The following is a 16,659-nucleotide window of genomic DNA, read 5'->3' on the forward strand; positions in this document are numbered from 1 at the left end:
TTTGAATTTTTGTAAGAAGGGAGGAAAAGAGCCATGGAGCAGCTCTGGAGCACCCTGACAGGCTGGCTGAAGGCAGCAAGCCCCGTCTGCATTAACTGTTACCACAAAGTGAAATGATGGAAGGCAAGACTGGGCCACTGGGCTCCTTGATGTCAAGGCAGAGGAGGCAGCTCTTTTGGCCTTCTCCATGCAGCATTTCTTCTGAAATATCTGCTTCATCCAGCAGGCACTGGCAGGACAGCCTTTCAGTGGTATTTTAGACAGATAGCTTTGGGGTGAGGATCTGTCCCAGTACTGGCTTTAGCACTCAGGAATGGTATCAATAGGACGCTAAGTAACTATTTCTTGCAGAGAAACAGGGCTCAAAAATTGTTTGAACATTTAGATCTAGTTGTTTTCTTACCACTTTCACTTTTATGTCATTCACCAAACCAGGCACTCCAGATGGCCTTACTGAAGTAAAAGAAAACAGTAAAATATTACCTCTCCCCTTCTCTATGGGTTTCACTAGATTAAGTAGTTAGCCAGGGCAGATGAATCACCAGTCAAAACATGTACAGCTGCTCCATTTCAAACACAGGTGCTTGATTCTCTGTTTACAAGGTTGTCAGCCAGTTACTTCTTTGCTTGAGGAACTGGGGTTTGCCCCCAGCTGTTTTTCAGAAAGCAAAAGCAGTTCACTAATGTTATGTTTTAATTGTGCCCACTGCTGTGCCCTCTGCCTCTTACTTCAGGCTGTCTCTGAAGTGCAAATTGCACATGGGTAAATGTAGAGTCTGGGATAGCTTCCAAATTCTCCCAAAAAGAAACATAATACTCAACTACAGCTGCATTGTGTAGAAAGTTCTTTTAGCTGCAAAAATATCAAGCATTGATGAGCACTCTGTATAAATAACAGATAATAGGCAAGAAATACAGGTAAGAAACATTACAGGAAATGTAATGCTGGAGACAGAATAAGGGTATCTATTTCCAGGAAGTGAAAGCTGCTGTCTCTCCTGGAGAGGTTCTCCTCACTCCAAGACAAACTCCTGCAGTTTCTCTGGTGCTATGTTTAATCCGCTGATAATGCAAATTACTTTAGTCCACACATGCTTTCCTCTACAAGCTCCCTCATCACCCAGAGAGCTTCTGAGCACAGAAACACCTTCTGCCTCTTTTGCTAGTATCTATGCATTTATTTTTCAGCCTTTTCTTAAAATTCATGTACTTCAGTGAATGACGGTCAGCATCTACACACCTTGAGAGGCTTTTTGCTAAGCATAGCAGAATTTTACATCACACTACTGCTGCCGTAGAGCATAAACACACTGAGGAGTGTTTAGATATCCCAAACTTCCACTTCAGTTCCATGGCAGCATTTCCAAATAATATTCAAGTTGCTCAGCAGAGTATTTTTAAATTAAATGAATGAGACTGCTGGATCTATTTTCAGGAAAAGAAGGTACAGCAAATTAAAAGCAACTCTTAATTAGCAGAATGCTACCATAGATTCTTCTATGAATAAGAATCTTGAAAAAGCACATGCAGAGCCTCGCTTAAAATACATACCATATATCAATTGGCTTCTACTTTATATGAATATAGTAATACAGAACACTGTGCCATAAGGCTTATTCTAAGAAGGCAAAACTAATGACAAACGTTTTTATGCAGATTAAATAAACTCAGCTGGAGAAAATGAGGCAGCTGTATTCCACACCACCTCTTCAACCTTTAGTAAAGCTGTCAGCAGGCTTTTGACAATAACATCTGCTACAGTTACACAGGCAGGAAGCAAGAAATAAAGCCCTCACAGTCTAAATCAGAAGCCAAATGCACAGATGAAGAAACAGAGAAGAAAGTATGCTTCTGGATAGGTCATTCTCATCAGCTGGACTAGTTTAAACCCAAAAATACTGTTGAAGTCCGAGTTTATTTGAATTTAAAGTAGGTCAGAAAGTGGATACGGGATTCCCTACTAACAACAGTACTACTATTTGCCTCTTACCACGAACATGGTATCAACTGTCCATCAAGAGTCCACAAAAAGCCTGAAATCACCTCCCAGATATTTTAATAATAACCATCATCAACAGCTTCCTCTTAAATATCATTATAATTTCCAGCCACCTGCCAGGAAGGATTTATTTTCTTTCAGAAAAATGAAAACCCAGAAATAAAATTAATAGTTATATGACTCAGAAAATCAGTGCCCTAAAATAGACCACATGTACCCACACAACCCATCTGTGTTTTACCCACTCCCTCACAGTACCTCCTATGAAAAGTCCAGTGCCCAAATCAGACCAGACTTCAAGCCAGTTAATCACACTTTTCTGTCATACATCTTTCTGTCAAGAGAAATTGACCCAGAGCTAAAATGATGCAGGAAAGATTTATGTCAGTGCACAGGGCTTGGATAAAAGGCTCATTATAAGTATGTAGGTAGAAACTTAGATATACTGGCTTTGTTTTCACTTCCAAATGTATGGATTCCCACTTGTGCTCTGCTCTGCCAGCTGCCCCAGCCAGCAGGCCCTGTGCTGAAATCAGAGCCGCAAGTTGCTAGACTTGTCAATAGTGTACAAACGCCCCCAAAAGGGCAGGGGAATAAGGAGAGCAACTTTTTAGCATAAAATATGTCAAGAAAAAAAAATTAATCAAGGTAACAGGGCCACAACAAGAAGAAAAAACTCAATTTTGCCTTCATACTAGTGGCTGGAGTCTAGGTTATAAAAAAAAAAACCACAGAAGAATCTGAATTGTTCATTTAGAAGTGTGACTACAACCTAGTTTGCAGTACATGGACTCAGTGAGAAGAGTTACACAGCAACTGTTAAAACAAAGGTTTATAGCCTGTCTAGGAAGCTTCATGCCCTCAAGTATCACCTAAAAGGGAGGTTAGGGGGGATTATTATTGTTTATTCACATATTGGAAAATACACACTTGAATACATGATTCTTCCCTCAGCTTTGCTATTAAACCTAATTTTCTAGAAAAAGTCTAGTCCTAGAAAAACAATGAAATTACAACAATTCCACATTACAGACCCAGTTCAGAGGAGCAGCAACACCCAAACCATATGCTTGCTTTATTGTCTTTTGTCCACCAGCCCTTTGATGTGAATTCAGCAACAGTTTTCAGTAGCTGAAGCTCTCCTCCAGCCAAGAGGCAAAGTAGCATTAACGGCAAGTTTTCAGACTGTGAAGCATGTAGCACTGGGTAAAGCAGAGCCATTTACCTTAGCACGGCTCAATGCACAGGGGGTAGCAATATCACAGTAACAAAGTGTCAAAGAAAAATGAAAGGCTTAAAACTGGAGACTGGTATTTCATTCTGCCTATCCCTCACTGCCAGAATCCATGATCCCCTCTGTGATACAGAACACATTTCTGTGATGCCCTGAAGGCATTTTCTGCTTCACAGTAACATCTCCCACACAGTTGTCTCTCTTCCAGTAGATTCTACTTCAAAATGTAAGTAAAATGGCAGACAATGGGGGAAGGGGAAAGGGAAGAAGAATCCACCATCCTGGAAGCACTACTACCAAAATTACTTCAGTGATGACAGACTTAAGGAAAATGACCCAGCCATAAACTATGTCACTGGAAACGTGGACAGTACAGACCAAATATCTGAGAATCTCAGCTTCTACCTGGTATCTTAATCCAAAGGCAGTCACCTCCCCCAAAATTTCCACTTGATTTTTATTAAGCAAAATCACAGTGCAATCAGCAACACCAGAATCACACCCTAACTCTCTCAGGCAATGGACACAAGCTTCTGCACCCCTGGTCAGAGGGCAGCAAAGGTCCACATTTGCAAATTAGGTGTAGCCAACTCTGACACTTAAGGAAACAGCAGGAAGACTTCTGTGCTGGCGTCAAACACAGCAGCGTAAAGTCAACACGGCATAAGCAGGAATCCTTCTTTAGGGCTATCAGAAAGAAGGGATTTAAGAAAGCTCACTAGATTAGACTGTACTGGATTTCTCTGACAGTTCCTCATATTCTACACACATCTATTCTTGAATGTCATAGCTTTTAAATATACAAGCAAAACTGAAATCAGTCTTTTCCATGCAAATCCATTTGTTGGGGGAAGACCAGATTACAGACTTCTCCAATTTCTATAACTTCTGCACTCCCAATAGGTGAGAATTTCAGAGGCCCTCTCTCTTCCTTGCTTTAAAAGGTTCTGAGGTAAAACATTTATGTAACTCATTTTAAACACAGAAATCAAGGTCTGAGTCTGCTGTGAATTGCACTAATTTGTTTCCTTCAGTTCTTCTGAATTTCTGTCAGCATAAAGTATGAAGAAGGGAGCAACCTGTTTGACAATACCACATAGGATTAGTTTTTGTCAGGTTTTTTTTCTTTCCTTTCTGATGAATTAAATACCAGACTGAATTGGTGCATATGTACTCATGTCAGAGAGCTCTCCTGACACACAGCAACTATTGGCTCTGCCTGAATCTCTTCCTACAAACTCTTAAGAAATTTCTCTTTCTTTGTGGATGTGTTTGAAAAATGAGAAGGTGCATCTCAAACACTGACTTAAGACATAACATGTTTGATTCCTTCAGTTTTCTTATGGAAAAAGATTTGGAAATCTGTACTAGAAATTATTTCTTCTCAAAATCACTCCATATAGGCTGTTTTTCATAAGCTACTTGCCTAGATAGTCTGCAGTGTCTTTTTATAACCATGCTCTAACCCACATGTCAGTCCCAGAATCCCAGGACACATTTTTCCTAGGAACCACACACTACTCTTACAGCTATGACCTTGTTTCAGTATCACTGTGGCTAGAATCCTTCCCTCCTTATATCTCAAAAAAATTTAACACATTTCTCAAAGGCTGTAGAATCTAGCCTTTCCAAATAGCACTACAATCTACTATGCTTCAACAACAGTTCTCAGACAAGTTGCAGTAGCCAACCTGCAAATAGACCACGCAGCCTCTCCCCAAAAATCTGTTACACATCCACACCAGCCTTGTACCATTCACAATTTACAGCACTGGGATATTTTTTCAGATCTCAGCCTGATGAGAACAATGTTGTTAGCTCATCCCCAAAGAAGCTTTATTACTCTCAAAATTGGAGAAAGAATGGGAAAGGGAGGACAAAAAGGCGTACTGACCTCGCGCATCGAAGAATTCATCATCAGAGCTCTCCACAGAGTCTTTGAGGACATTCTGCATGTGCCACTGAGCACCACTTAATCGCTGTGGGCCAGCTGGAAAGACAAAGAGACTCACGTTAGCCAAAGGGAATGCTCATCTTCCCTCCAGGATTAGAGGGGAAAAAAATCCAACAATGAACAGTTTGTGTATATGGCTCAGGAAAATCATTTTGGTCAACATACTCACTTCAATCTCAACAGTCAGAGTTCTCAGGATAGCACAAAAATTATACCTCTCACTTCCCCCTAAAAAAGTGATTAAAATAAGTTCTTGTTAAAGATAAGCCTGCATACATTTCAGCTAATGGAGTAACTCGAAAAGAGAACTCCTTCCTTATTGAGTGTTGGAAATGAACAGCCTGGTGAATTCAAATTACATTTTTTCTGAGACACAAAGCAGCATTTCCCCAGGACATGGCAGTAGATCCTATTTAAATTCAATTTCACTTCTCAAAGAAGTGCCATCCTATTTGGCTCACAGATTTACAGACAAACTACTAAATTCTAACTCACTGAGCTGTTTTCATTCAGACAGCTTTGTTTTCCTGGAGCCTGGGGCTTTCATTTGAGGACAGGAAAGCAAAACCACATTAGAATAGGTACAGTAACATGTATGTGGTCAATGAGACAAAATCTAGTTGGAAGTTTGTGACTAGTGGAGTCCCTCAGGGGTCGCTACCGGGACTGGTACTATTCAGTATTTTCATCAGCGACCTGGATGAAGGAACAGAATGTAACCTCAGCAAGTTTGCTGATGACACTAAACTGGGAGGACTGGCTGACACATCACAAGGCTATGGTGCCATTCAGTGAGACCTGGACAGGCTGGAGAGTTGGGCAGGGAGAAACATGACAAAATTCAACAAGGGCAAGTATAGAGTCTTGCATCTGGGGAAGAACAACCCCATGTACCAGTACAAGTTGGGGGCTGACCTGCTGGAGAACAGTATAGGAAAAAGGGACCTGGGGGTCCTGGTGGACAGGAGGATGACCATGAGCCAGCAATGTGCCCTTGTGGCCAAGAAGGCCAACGGCATCCTGGGGTGTATTAGAAAGGGCGTGATTAGTAGGTCAAGGGACGTTCTCCTCCCCCTCTATTCTGCCTTGGTGAGGCCACATTTAGAATATTGTGTCCAGTTCTGGGCCCTTCAGTTCAGTAATGACAGGAAACTGCTTGAAAGAGTCCAGGGCAGAGCCGCAAAGGTGATGAAGGAGTGGAACATCTCCCTGATGAGGAAACGCTGAGGGAGCTGGGTCTCTTGAGCCTGGAAAAGAGGAGACTGAGGGGCAACCTCATCAGTGTTTACAAATATGTTAAGGGTGAGTGCCTGGAGGACAGAGCCAGGCTTTTTTCAGTGATGTCCAGTGATAGGACAAGGGGCAATGGGTGCAAACTGGAACATAGGAGGTTCCACATAAACATCAGAAAAAACTTCTTTACTGTGAGAGTGACAGAGCACTAGAACAGGCTGCCCAGAGAGGTTGTGGAGTCTCCTTTGCTGGAGACATTCAAACCCACCTGGACGCATTCCTGTGTGATGTACTCTAGGTGATCCTGCTCTGTTGGGGGGGTTGGATTAGATGATCTTTTGAGGTCCCTTCCAACCCCTAAGATTCTGTGATTCTATGATATAAAGTCATGACAGGTTAGATGGTCCCAATGGATTATCATACCCAAACTAATTTGTAATTAATGAACCAGAAAGGCCTAACTATATGTTAGATACTAGGATCACAATTGGTACTGTACTTTCTTTTTATGTCAAGCATCCATTTAAAAAAACTGTCCAATTATGCAGTCACCTGACACAATAAGTATGATTCATTGAAGACTCATTCCTCATAATGATTATCATTCATTTGCTGTGATTCATTGGTACAGCAGAATGACTGCTTAAAGATTTTGTAACAGCTATTATTTTTTACTCAATTCCCAGTTCCTGTAAAAATACAGATAAATTTGTACTAATTTTAAGAAAAAAGGAGGATTCTCAACTTGCAAACCAGCATTTTCTTCAGTAATCTTATGGATAATGTTTAAAGCTAACACTTTGTTTTGATTTTCAATGAAAAAAACCCTCCTTGAGTCCATTTTCCAGACATAGTGCCTAAGAACTATTATATTAAACACCCAGATTTCGGTCCCTAGCCAAACAAGCGACTATTTCAGCAACAATGTTAGTGCATAATAAGCGCTGAACATTATTTAAAAGCACCTAAAATCTTAAAGAGCAGCAACACCAGTTTGAAAAAGATATACTCTACCATTTAGACTTTACCCTTCACTTCTGACCTATGGAAATTCAAAATTGGGTTAATAGCTGCTGCCTTGCAAAACAAGCTCTTAGACGCATGCCTGAGGAGAAAGTATGCCCTTTGCATAGGAGTTAAGAGTTGAAATGCAGCTACGGTATATATATTTAAAAAACAAAACAAAACAAAAACCAAACAGATGGAAAAGTCTAAACCAGGATCCTACAGTTCTGAAGACTGTACAAAGACTCACTCAGAAGTACTACTGCTGCTGTTAACAGACCTCAACATAGGTCACAGGCATCTTATGCACATCACAACCTTATGTCTTTCCAAGGAGGAGAAAACATCACCACAGGCTTCAATTCTAATAGAGCAGTAGGATTAGTCTTCACAATCAAAATCATCATACAAATCTCATCTTTAAACAGTAAACTAAACACATGTACAGATTTACACCTTGCAAAGGTAGTGGGAAACAACTGCAAGTCCTCTCCATTCTAATGCTTTTTCCATCCATTACTGTCCTCATAAGACTACAGCAAATACCTGCAGCATTAAATGTGGCTAACAGCGCTGTATCTATTTTCTGGCATAACTTCACTGGGGACAATAGTTATCCCAGCAGGGATCTACCTATACAGATGAAGTCAGCGTATCAAATGAGTTGAAGTGTCCAGTTCCAAGATCATCAACCATAATGAAGCCATAGCTCTGTATCAGCCTCATGTAAATAACTCTGGCCATTCATTCAGGTGGATTCAGGATTCAGAAATTTGACTACATCATCACTTCACAGGGAAATTCCGGGGGCAAACTCAGATTAAAGGAAATAGGTAGACAGCATCAGAGCATATGCAGTGAATCCATATAATTCCACTTTATGTCCTGTTACTCATCATTTGAGCATGTAACAGGACAAGTTTGTTTATTTCCCAGACCACTAAGAACCCAAGTCTCCTTAAAACATGGGAAAACTGACATGGAATTACATAATCATTAACCAATATTAAACACTTACTAAAAGAACTCAAAAAACTTAAAACCCCCATATATTCATGGCAGGCTTATGTTTACTACATAAGGCTAGACAGTAAATAATAACAACATCTCAGCAATGATGAGGGGAAATTAGATGAGTATGTATTAACTGTTTCCATCAAGGTGAAGAACACAAAAGATGCAGAGCCCCAGTATATAACTTTTACATTAATTAATTTATTACCAATCAAGTTTTACCATGTAGCTCACAATACAGGAAGCAATGAAAAAAATAAATCCACCTCCTTTTTTTTTTTCCCTAGCAGCAGCTTGTTGTTCTACTTTTGTTGTAGAAGAGATATGTCTTAAACCAGATCAATACTGAGAAAATTGGCAGAGGTGGAAAGAGAGAATATAAGTCCAACATGGATACGTGCATGTAAATGAAATTGTTGTGTAGACACTCCAATTTGAATGATAAAAATACTCCCTGTCATGATACACAATGTACTCTGATCAGAGGGAATGCAGAGAAGAGAATGTCAGTAAGCTCCTATTGCTGCAACTGCACAGATAGCAGTTTTGAGGCATGAAATCTTGACAACAACCTACAGAGGCTTTAATGAAAGCACATAGTACAGATTTAAAAAACAAATAAACGTTTGTGAAGTCAAAAATGGGAAGAAACAAATGCAGCAGCACTGAATTTCAGTGCCAGAACTGTAGTGCTGCAAGACACATGACCCATAGATAAAACAGCTCTAAGGTGTTTTGGGTCATTTGCTTTATCTAGTCATTCTAGAAGTGTCCAGGCATTCAGAGCTTCTCTTAAAATATGTTAACTTTTAAATTTTGCTAGTAATTTATGCTTACAAGCAGTAGTAGGACATAGAAAGCTATTCATTTTCCAAGTTTGTACTTCCTTAGTGTTGGATACAGCGGCTTCTAGGAATGTATCATACATGGAACTAAGGCTCTCTCCAAAAGCAGAGTGTCATTTCCCTCAGCCACGAAGCCAACACTGGCATGACAGTGTTAAGCTGTTCATCTCTAGTACAGTATGCTGCTCATGGAAAAATGGAAGTAAATACAAATCCACCTCCCGCCAGGATAAAAAAAAAAGTCAGTGGTTGCACTAACACTTCCAACTATAATTCAAAATACCATAATTTGAAATACTATAAATACTTCCCTAACCAACATCATTCTAGTACTACTTAATCTAGATTAAATGCCTCCTGGTGAATACCGGGAAGTTGAAGGAACTTGTGGCTGAAGAAGAGCCTAAAGGGCCTTGGAGGGATTGGTTTTTTGCCAGAATAAAAAGCTTCTGTTTTTGCCACTAGAATTTGCTGGGAAGGGAGGAAGGGAGGAAGGAAGGAAGGAAGGGAGAAGTCTATGTATGTATTGTAAAGCCTTCAGAAGTACTCCAAAGAAAACACGGGCTTCATGGAGAACTACCACTAGCCTGGCTGGAAATCAATAGAAGTGCTGGCCACACAGAAAGCTTATACTTCCAGTGACCTTGGAGTTTGATGCAGACTGTGAAGGGAGTGCAGGGAAGTGTCACATATCTCCAGGCATAAATTCTGGTTATAAGAAAAATGCCTGGGAGCATTAGTTTTATTATATTGCACTAGGAATGCTTTTAGATTTAGAAGCAGCTTAAACATAGCCACAGTAGTCAGTAGCACAAGTCTGTGTAAGCTCACTGCAGCAGTTCTCCACATCTGCATTTCAGCTGGCTGGACTGCATTGCATCACCCTAATGCATTAGTCTTACTGAGTCTGCTTTCTTCTGTGCCAACCGATTAGCATTAACTACCTTCATGTGACTCTATTAACATTTCTTGATTACATTAGACTCTGGCATTGCCTGGGCTTACTGATTTGATTTACAGTGTCAACTGCTGCATATTTTACAATTTTGTTTCAGAGAACCTGCACTACTTCAAAAATACAGGCCAACTCCTCATAATGACACTTGACACTTCTATGTCACAAACCTCTTTATCACATTTGTTGACTGATTCTTAGCAGCCAGATTTCAGCAATTTTTGCAAGCAAGGTAGCAACTTAGATTTCATTTCAGTTTTTCAGGATCACAATTTCTAAAGATAGAAGGGGAAACCATGTAGAAAAGCCTTCAGCAGAAATTCACTATATCACTAATTTGCCAGCCATAGTAGTTGAACAAGAAGCCCGTGTAGTTTCCATAGGCTGTTGAGGCACCATGACAGACTGACAGTATGATATAAGAGGAACATTTTCAAGAGCAAAGTTCATAAAAATGCACAAGTGCTTTTCTTCTGGGAGAAGCCGAAGTTTATTTTATGTTCAGGATTTTACTTGACTAAGAATTGCCACAGAATTGACCCTGTGTCCAAAACTCACTTGTCCTCTAAGTCCCAAGCATGCTAAGACAGAATGGCTCACCACTGTCAATCAATAATTCCACATGCTCTGCTACTAGTACCAAAAATGCTGTTCCACTAGTATTTGTTATGGAATATATAAAATGCCTATCAAGTCAGGAGAAAGAAAAGGCATTTACTTGTTCCATTGCAGTGAACTTAGTCCAGTGGACTTGTTCCATTCCATTCTGACTTAGAATAAGCCATTACTGCACACAGTAGACCCTGGTTCTTCAGGTGCAATATACATGGCGATGAAATGTATGGGGAGCATAGTAACACCTTCTATAAAATGGAAGCAATATTTGCCTGCAGAAATTATGTTCTCTAGTGGACATCACACTTCCCAAGATACAGGGCTTTGCCATTAGAACTAATGAGATTAAAAGCTATTTTACAAAGTTATTTGAAAGAAAGCCTAGCCCTGCTATGAAACCTCAGCCATGGTACCTTTCTTCACTGGTTCTGCCTTCTTAGCTTCAATTAGCTTTTACAAACACTGACTGCAGCTGAAAAAGAAAACCATTACTCAGGTCATCACCATCTACAGCACACCTGTACCAGCAGCATCAGCACAAACACTTTGGGAATTATTTTCTACCTGAAGCATACTTGTGAGAGGCCAGAGTAGCAGAACAGTAGGCACAGTCCAGAAGCATCAGCTTAAGAACCACTCCAGCATCTCTTAAAAGGCCGCTTCTCCTTAACAACGCATGAATCAATGGTTACCTTGTCAGGCAAATCAGACAGATGGAAAGAAAGCAAGCTGATCTGAATGCCAGTCATCCCAGCTCCTCATGTGCACTGGTAGTATTGCTGACGTACCAGGCTAGTCCAATAGACCATCTAGGCACCAGACCTTCCCAGAAGATGCATTCAAGCAGCCTGGCATAAGAACAATTCTCACTGGATGTGACTACAGCAGTAGGCTTTCCCATAAAACTAATTCAATGCAATTCACATCACTGTTACAATATCAGAGATTTAAAGCTTTGCAGCAGGTCTAGCAGTTTGCTACATCTTCTGCTTGGTAATAAGTATTTGCCAATCAAGCCTAGACATAAGCACATGTCACAGACGGGCAACCATAAAAGAAACACTCCTGAATACTACTACAACACCAACCTAGTTAGCAGAGACAAAAAAGCACACAGTGTTCTCATAGCTATAGAAAACTCAGTCTTTTCCATAACAAAGCATTCAAGACTGAATTAATCTCAATTAAAAAATAATAAAAAATAGACTCTGTTACATAGATTAAAACATTTCCACTTGTCAAAACTAGTTTTAGAACTGTGACCATTTTGGATTCAGGGAAGCCTTCCTAAGAAAATAAGCACAAGTTATTTTTTTACTTGGAAAGAGATGCTGGGTAGAAGGAATGACCTTTCCTGTTGCTATTGACTGCTGTTTCATAATACTTCTTCTGTTCTGCTGGTTTCAGATGCTTCCTGCCTACCCATTCAGTGATTTAACTGATCTACCCACACAGTGTTACCTAGTGACTACACAGTTAAGACTTACTGGAGGTCAAAATTACCCACTGTTATTTTCTAGTTTTGTTTTATTTCTTCTTTGGCAAATGTAATACTGAAGATGTACTTTAGAGAGATAAGAATTTAACTACTGGATGCACTCTGTAAGAGTCAGGAGCCCAGGCAAGACGGAGGGAGATGATGATCTTCCCTCCAACTATTTCAGCATGAAAACTGAAGTGCTCTCAGAGTAAGCCCTCACCTGTGCACAGACCACCAGAAAAGAAGGACAATATATACCATTATTGTTGTTAGTCAGGCCACACAGAATTCATCCAAAGTCATACAATGGAACTATAGCAGAGACCAGAACTGAAAAATCAATTTAAATGAAAACCACTGCAAGTGAAAGCAACTGGCGCAGAGTGGGAAGCCTATAGAAGGGTGGAGCTAGAGGGGAAGAGGGAGAAAAATAAAAGTGGAAGGCAAGAGGGAGGTCAGAGAGCAAGCACACAAGGCCAAGGGGCATAGAGAAGAAAAAAGTGCAAGGCCAAGAGAGCTCTCAGAGGGGAAAGCAGAAGGCCAGACAAGCAGAGGAAAGGAGGGAAATCTAGAAGGGGAATCTTATGGGAGAGATGAAGGCTGAGAGTGAAAAGGAGGGAGACAGCAGGAGGCCAAAGGCTGAGAGGACGAGCACAGCCAAGGCCAACAAGATGGAGATGCTGAGGGGAATGGGAGAGCACAAGGCCAGAGGAAGAGGGGGAGCCAGAGTGGGGAAGTGGGAGCCCCAAAGGAGAGAGGGGGAGGAAAACAGAAGAGTGGCAGGCCAAGGGGAGAGGGAGGAAAATCAGGAGCTAGACATGGGAGGCAAATAAAGGAGTAAGAGGCCCATGCAGAGGCAGGGGAGATGCATCCAACCAGCCTAACCAGTGGCTGATTTTAAGAGATGTGATCCCAATTCCTTCTTCCCACCAGAGAAAGCAATCGGTCACCTGACCCTGCAGCTGAACCAGGAAAGACTGTAAAACCAGCAGAAAAAAAACTTCCTAAACATTTAAGATAACAAAGAATTTTCCACCTGTTTGGTTCCCAGAACTAGACTACAGAAGAGCTGGGAAAGCTTGGGAGCTGGCATGGGAAAGAGGTGGAAATACACAAGATTTCTCTTACTGCTGGTAGCAAGCTATCAGATCATCAAATCATACCTTCCATTCATGAACCTGCAGTACTCTAAGCACAGGCTGAGTCCTGCCCTTTCTGAAATCTGTGTATGCTTACAGTCTTGTGATTTGCACATTTGGAAGCATTGGTGGCACTTCAGAAAGTGGACATATGAGGAAGAATTAAAAGGGACATGAGTGGGAGCTTGGAGGACAAGCACTAGGAAAAAGTTCCTGGTTTAAGAGGGAGCAAAGATGAAAAGCTAGGAGCCAGGAGCACATAAGCAGGAGAAAAGGAGAAGAAAGGTAATCCTGAAAGGGCAATAAAGCAAATAGAATCTTGGAGTGAACAAAATCAATAGGTGTATCAGAAGCCGCAGCCCAGAGATGTTACAATATTCCTTCTGAGAGCAGTCCTGGGTTGACAGAGGCAGTGTACTGAGGCAGGATTTCTAAGAGGTGGAAAAAGGGCTGAAAGGTACAAAGGAAAATTTGAGAGGTAAACGGATGCATTAAGGAAGGAATATAGTGGTCAGTTTTGGAAAGAAAGCAGCTTTGGACAGGATGCAGGCAGGAGAAGAAGCTTGAAGACGGTCAGCAAGATCAAGCAGGTACCAGGAAAGGCTAGAAAGGGCCGGGGCCGGGGGGAGCTCTCTGTATTCTTATTGTAGCTGCATAAGTCCCTAGATAAAAATCTAAAGGGGAGCAAAGAGCACAGCTTACAAACTCAGAGACATAAAGGCAGAAGAAAGACCATACAAAATGAAGGTTTCTTTGTCAAGAAGTCAAGTGCATGAGATAACTGAAGGAACAATCCAGACACCACTGTGGTCAGAAGCATCAAAAAATAACCAGCTCCTCTCTCCCATTCCTCACTCAGTGTTTTTCATCTCATAGCAATTCAGTAATGAGAAGTCCCTGGTTACCTATTCTGTACATCCTTCCCGTGGCAGTTCTGCAGCAGATGGTAAGGACAGGCATTTACTTGCTTATTGAATACAGGAAATAAATCAAGAAACTAAGCCACGCAGGCCTTTAAGCTCCAATTTTAAAGTACTAGTGACATATCCAGTTTTGCACCTTATGGGATTACTGGTGAAACGGAAGAAGAGAGAGAGTAGGTTTAACATGGCTATTCAGGTTTCAAATCCTAGATCAAGATCTCCTGTAAGTTAACATCTCCTAGAGCCGTTTCTTGATGCTTCAGATGCCAGCCTCCCCGCAGCAAAATCAACTTCACTCTCCCTCTCAGCAGTATCATCACCTCCTCCAAATTCACACCCAAAAAACAGATAAGAATATTCTCCATCCTTTTCCTGCAATGACTGTAGGTGGACTGCCTGCATCACATCTGAAAGACAATACTTTCAGGGTATCAAGATTTTGGCTTTCTGAGGAGGATCTGGCATTTTTGAGTTGCTGGTCCCTGTTAAAAAATTAAATAGGAGATGAAAAGAAGATACCACATCACCCCTACAGGAACATATCAGGTAGCAATCTACAGATGCCATTATATGTGGCTTTGCAACCTGCAATCCTAAAAATGTGCAAGCATTTGTGCCCAGGTGCTATTCCATGTGCTTAAAATCTGGAATCTACTAGGCGAGATCTGGCTACTCAAATGAGTCAGGTCAACCACCTCTGAAAGTCCTTTAAAAGCACACATGTCATCTAACAGTGACCAAGTAGATTTCATGGCTACTACAATGATGGTCTGTCTTTGTGATAAGGCTACAACACTGGCAGGTGCTGCAAGGCAGGATAATTACTAGCAAAACAGCCACAGCATTTCTACATTTGTGCATATTGCAGCTCATGCTGATAAACTCAAAAGGCCCACTCTATAAAAGTAGAGCATTTTCCCCATTCCTAAAGCAGATATGTTCTACCAGAACGCCTTTGTGAATGGTCAGTTCTTGCCTTCCTCTACACTAAGTAGTGACAACATTGTAAAGCTGGCATCAGAAGTCTTACTTTGTCTACCGAAGCGAGTGGAATCACATCCAAGAGAAGTACCAAGCTGTGTATGCAGTTTACATTAATAAAGTACCACTGAAATTGAAACCAATGCTCCCTTATTTTCCTATCAAAGTTAAAACAAGTGCAAACCAATGCCAAAGAAAAAAAAAACAATGAGACTTTTCCTTCATTTGGTTATTTCTTCATCTTCCAAGGATAGAAAACAACCATTTAGACCAATATTAAATTTACATCTTCTGAAATTATTGATGCTCTCGTGTTCCTGAGTGCTGTATGTCTCTGGGCTGCCACTGATTTACTATGTTTACTTTGGGAGAATAACAAAAATATTTTTTTTAAAAAAAGTAAGCATTGCAGAGCAAAACTTCGGGTTTAGCTTTAAAAGTATCATGTTGCTATAAAGCTGTGCTAAGAACTGGACCCAAACACCAGGCAAGTTTCACACACAGGCATCCTGCCACAGCACATTTAGGCCTTCACCTTCAAAGGCAATGGGCTGCACGTGCACACAACCTCGAAGACAACCGTTTCTGCTGCAGCAAGGGGTCTGTCCCCTGTTCTGCCAGCTGACACTGAGCATTCATGCACACTGAGTACATACCACCTGCTGAGGGGCTGCCACCAGACACGGGACATTTGAGCTTTGATGCTGAGCATCCTCAAGCCCTCTGGCCCCAGTACATCAACCGACCGCCAGATTGATCTGACTCTGGAAGAAGCGTGAGCTAAAACACGTGAATCTGCGGGGTGCAGCACAGACCGCACCCGCACTTCCCTCCAGCAAGCCCGCCCCAAGCAGCACACAGTCTGAGGGGCTGCCACCAGACACGGGACATTTGAGCTTTGATGCTGAGCATCCTCAAGCCCTCTGGCCCCAGTACATCAACCGACCGCCAGATTGATCTGACTCTGGAAGAAGCGTGAGCTAAAACACGTGAATCTGCGGGGTGCAGCACAGACCGCACCCGCACTTCCCTCCAGCAAGCCCGCCCCAAGCAGCACACAGTTATTCTTTCCGGGGAAGCCCGCAGCTGTTCTGGAGTGTTTCTCCCGAGCAGGCAGCAGCCACAGAGCTCCTCTTAGAGCTGGAAGAGCCCCTTCCTGGCCCGGCACCAGGCAGGAGAGCCGGGAGGGCCACACAGCGGCAACCGGGGCGGTTCTCCCGCAGCCCCGCACAGCGCTTCCGTGACGACCGACACCGGCCGAAGCGGGTGCCCCCAGCGCGGC

General features: G+C 41.8%; 1 protein-coding gene across 1 annotated transcript in view; it reads right to left on the reverse strand.

Moving 5' to 3' along the window:
• The window catches only part of PITPNM3 (PITPNM family member 3), a 59,094-nt gene extending 53,906 nt beyond the window's left edge, over positions 1-5,188 (reverse strand). The window contains exon 1 of the mRNA XM_010003799.1: positions 5,128-5,188. Within this exon, the coding sequence (XP_010002101.1) occupies positions 5,128-5,188 (61 nt within the window). The remainder of the gene's footprint in view (positions 1-5,127) is intronic.
• Positions 5,189-16,659: the final 11,471 nt, after the last annotated feature.

This window comes from Chaetura pelagica, unplaced genomic scaffold, assembly GCF_000747805.2.
Source record: "Chaetura pelagica isolate M959 unplaced genomic scaffold, ChaPel_1.0 scaffold638, whole genome shotgun sequence".
Lineage (NCBI taxonomy): Eukaryota > Metazoa > Chordata > Aves > Apodiformes > Apodidae > Chaetura > Chaetura pelagica.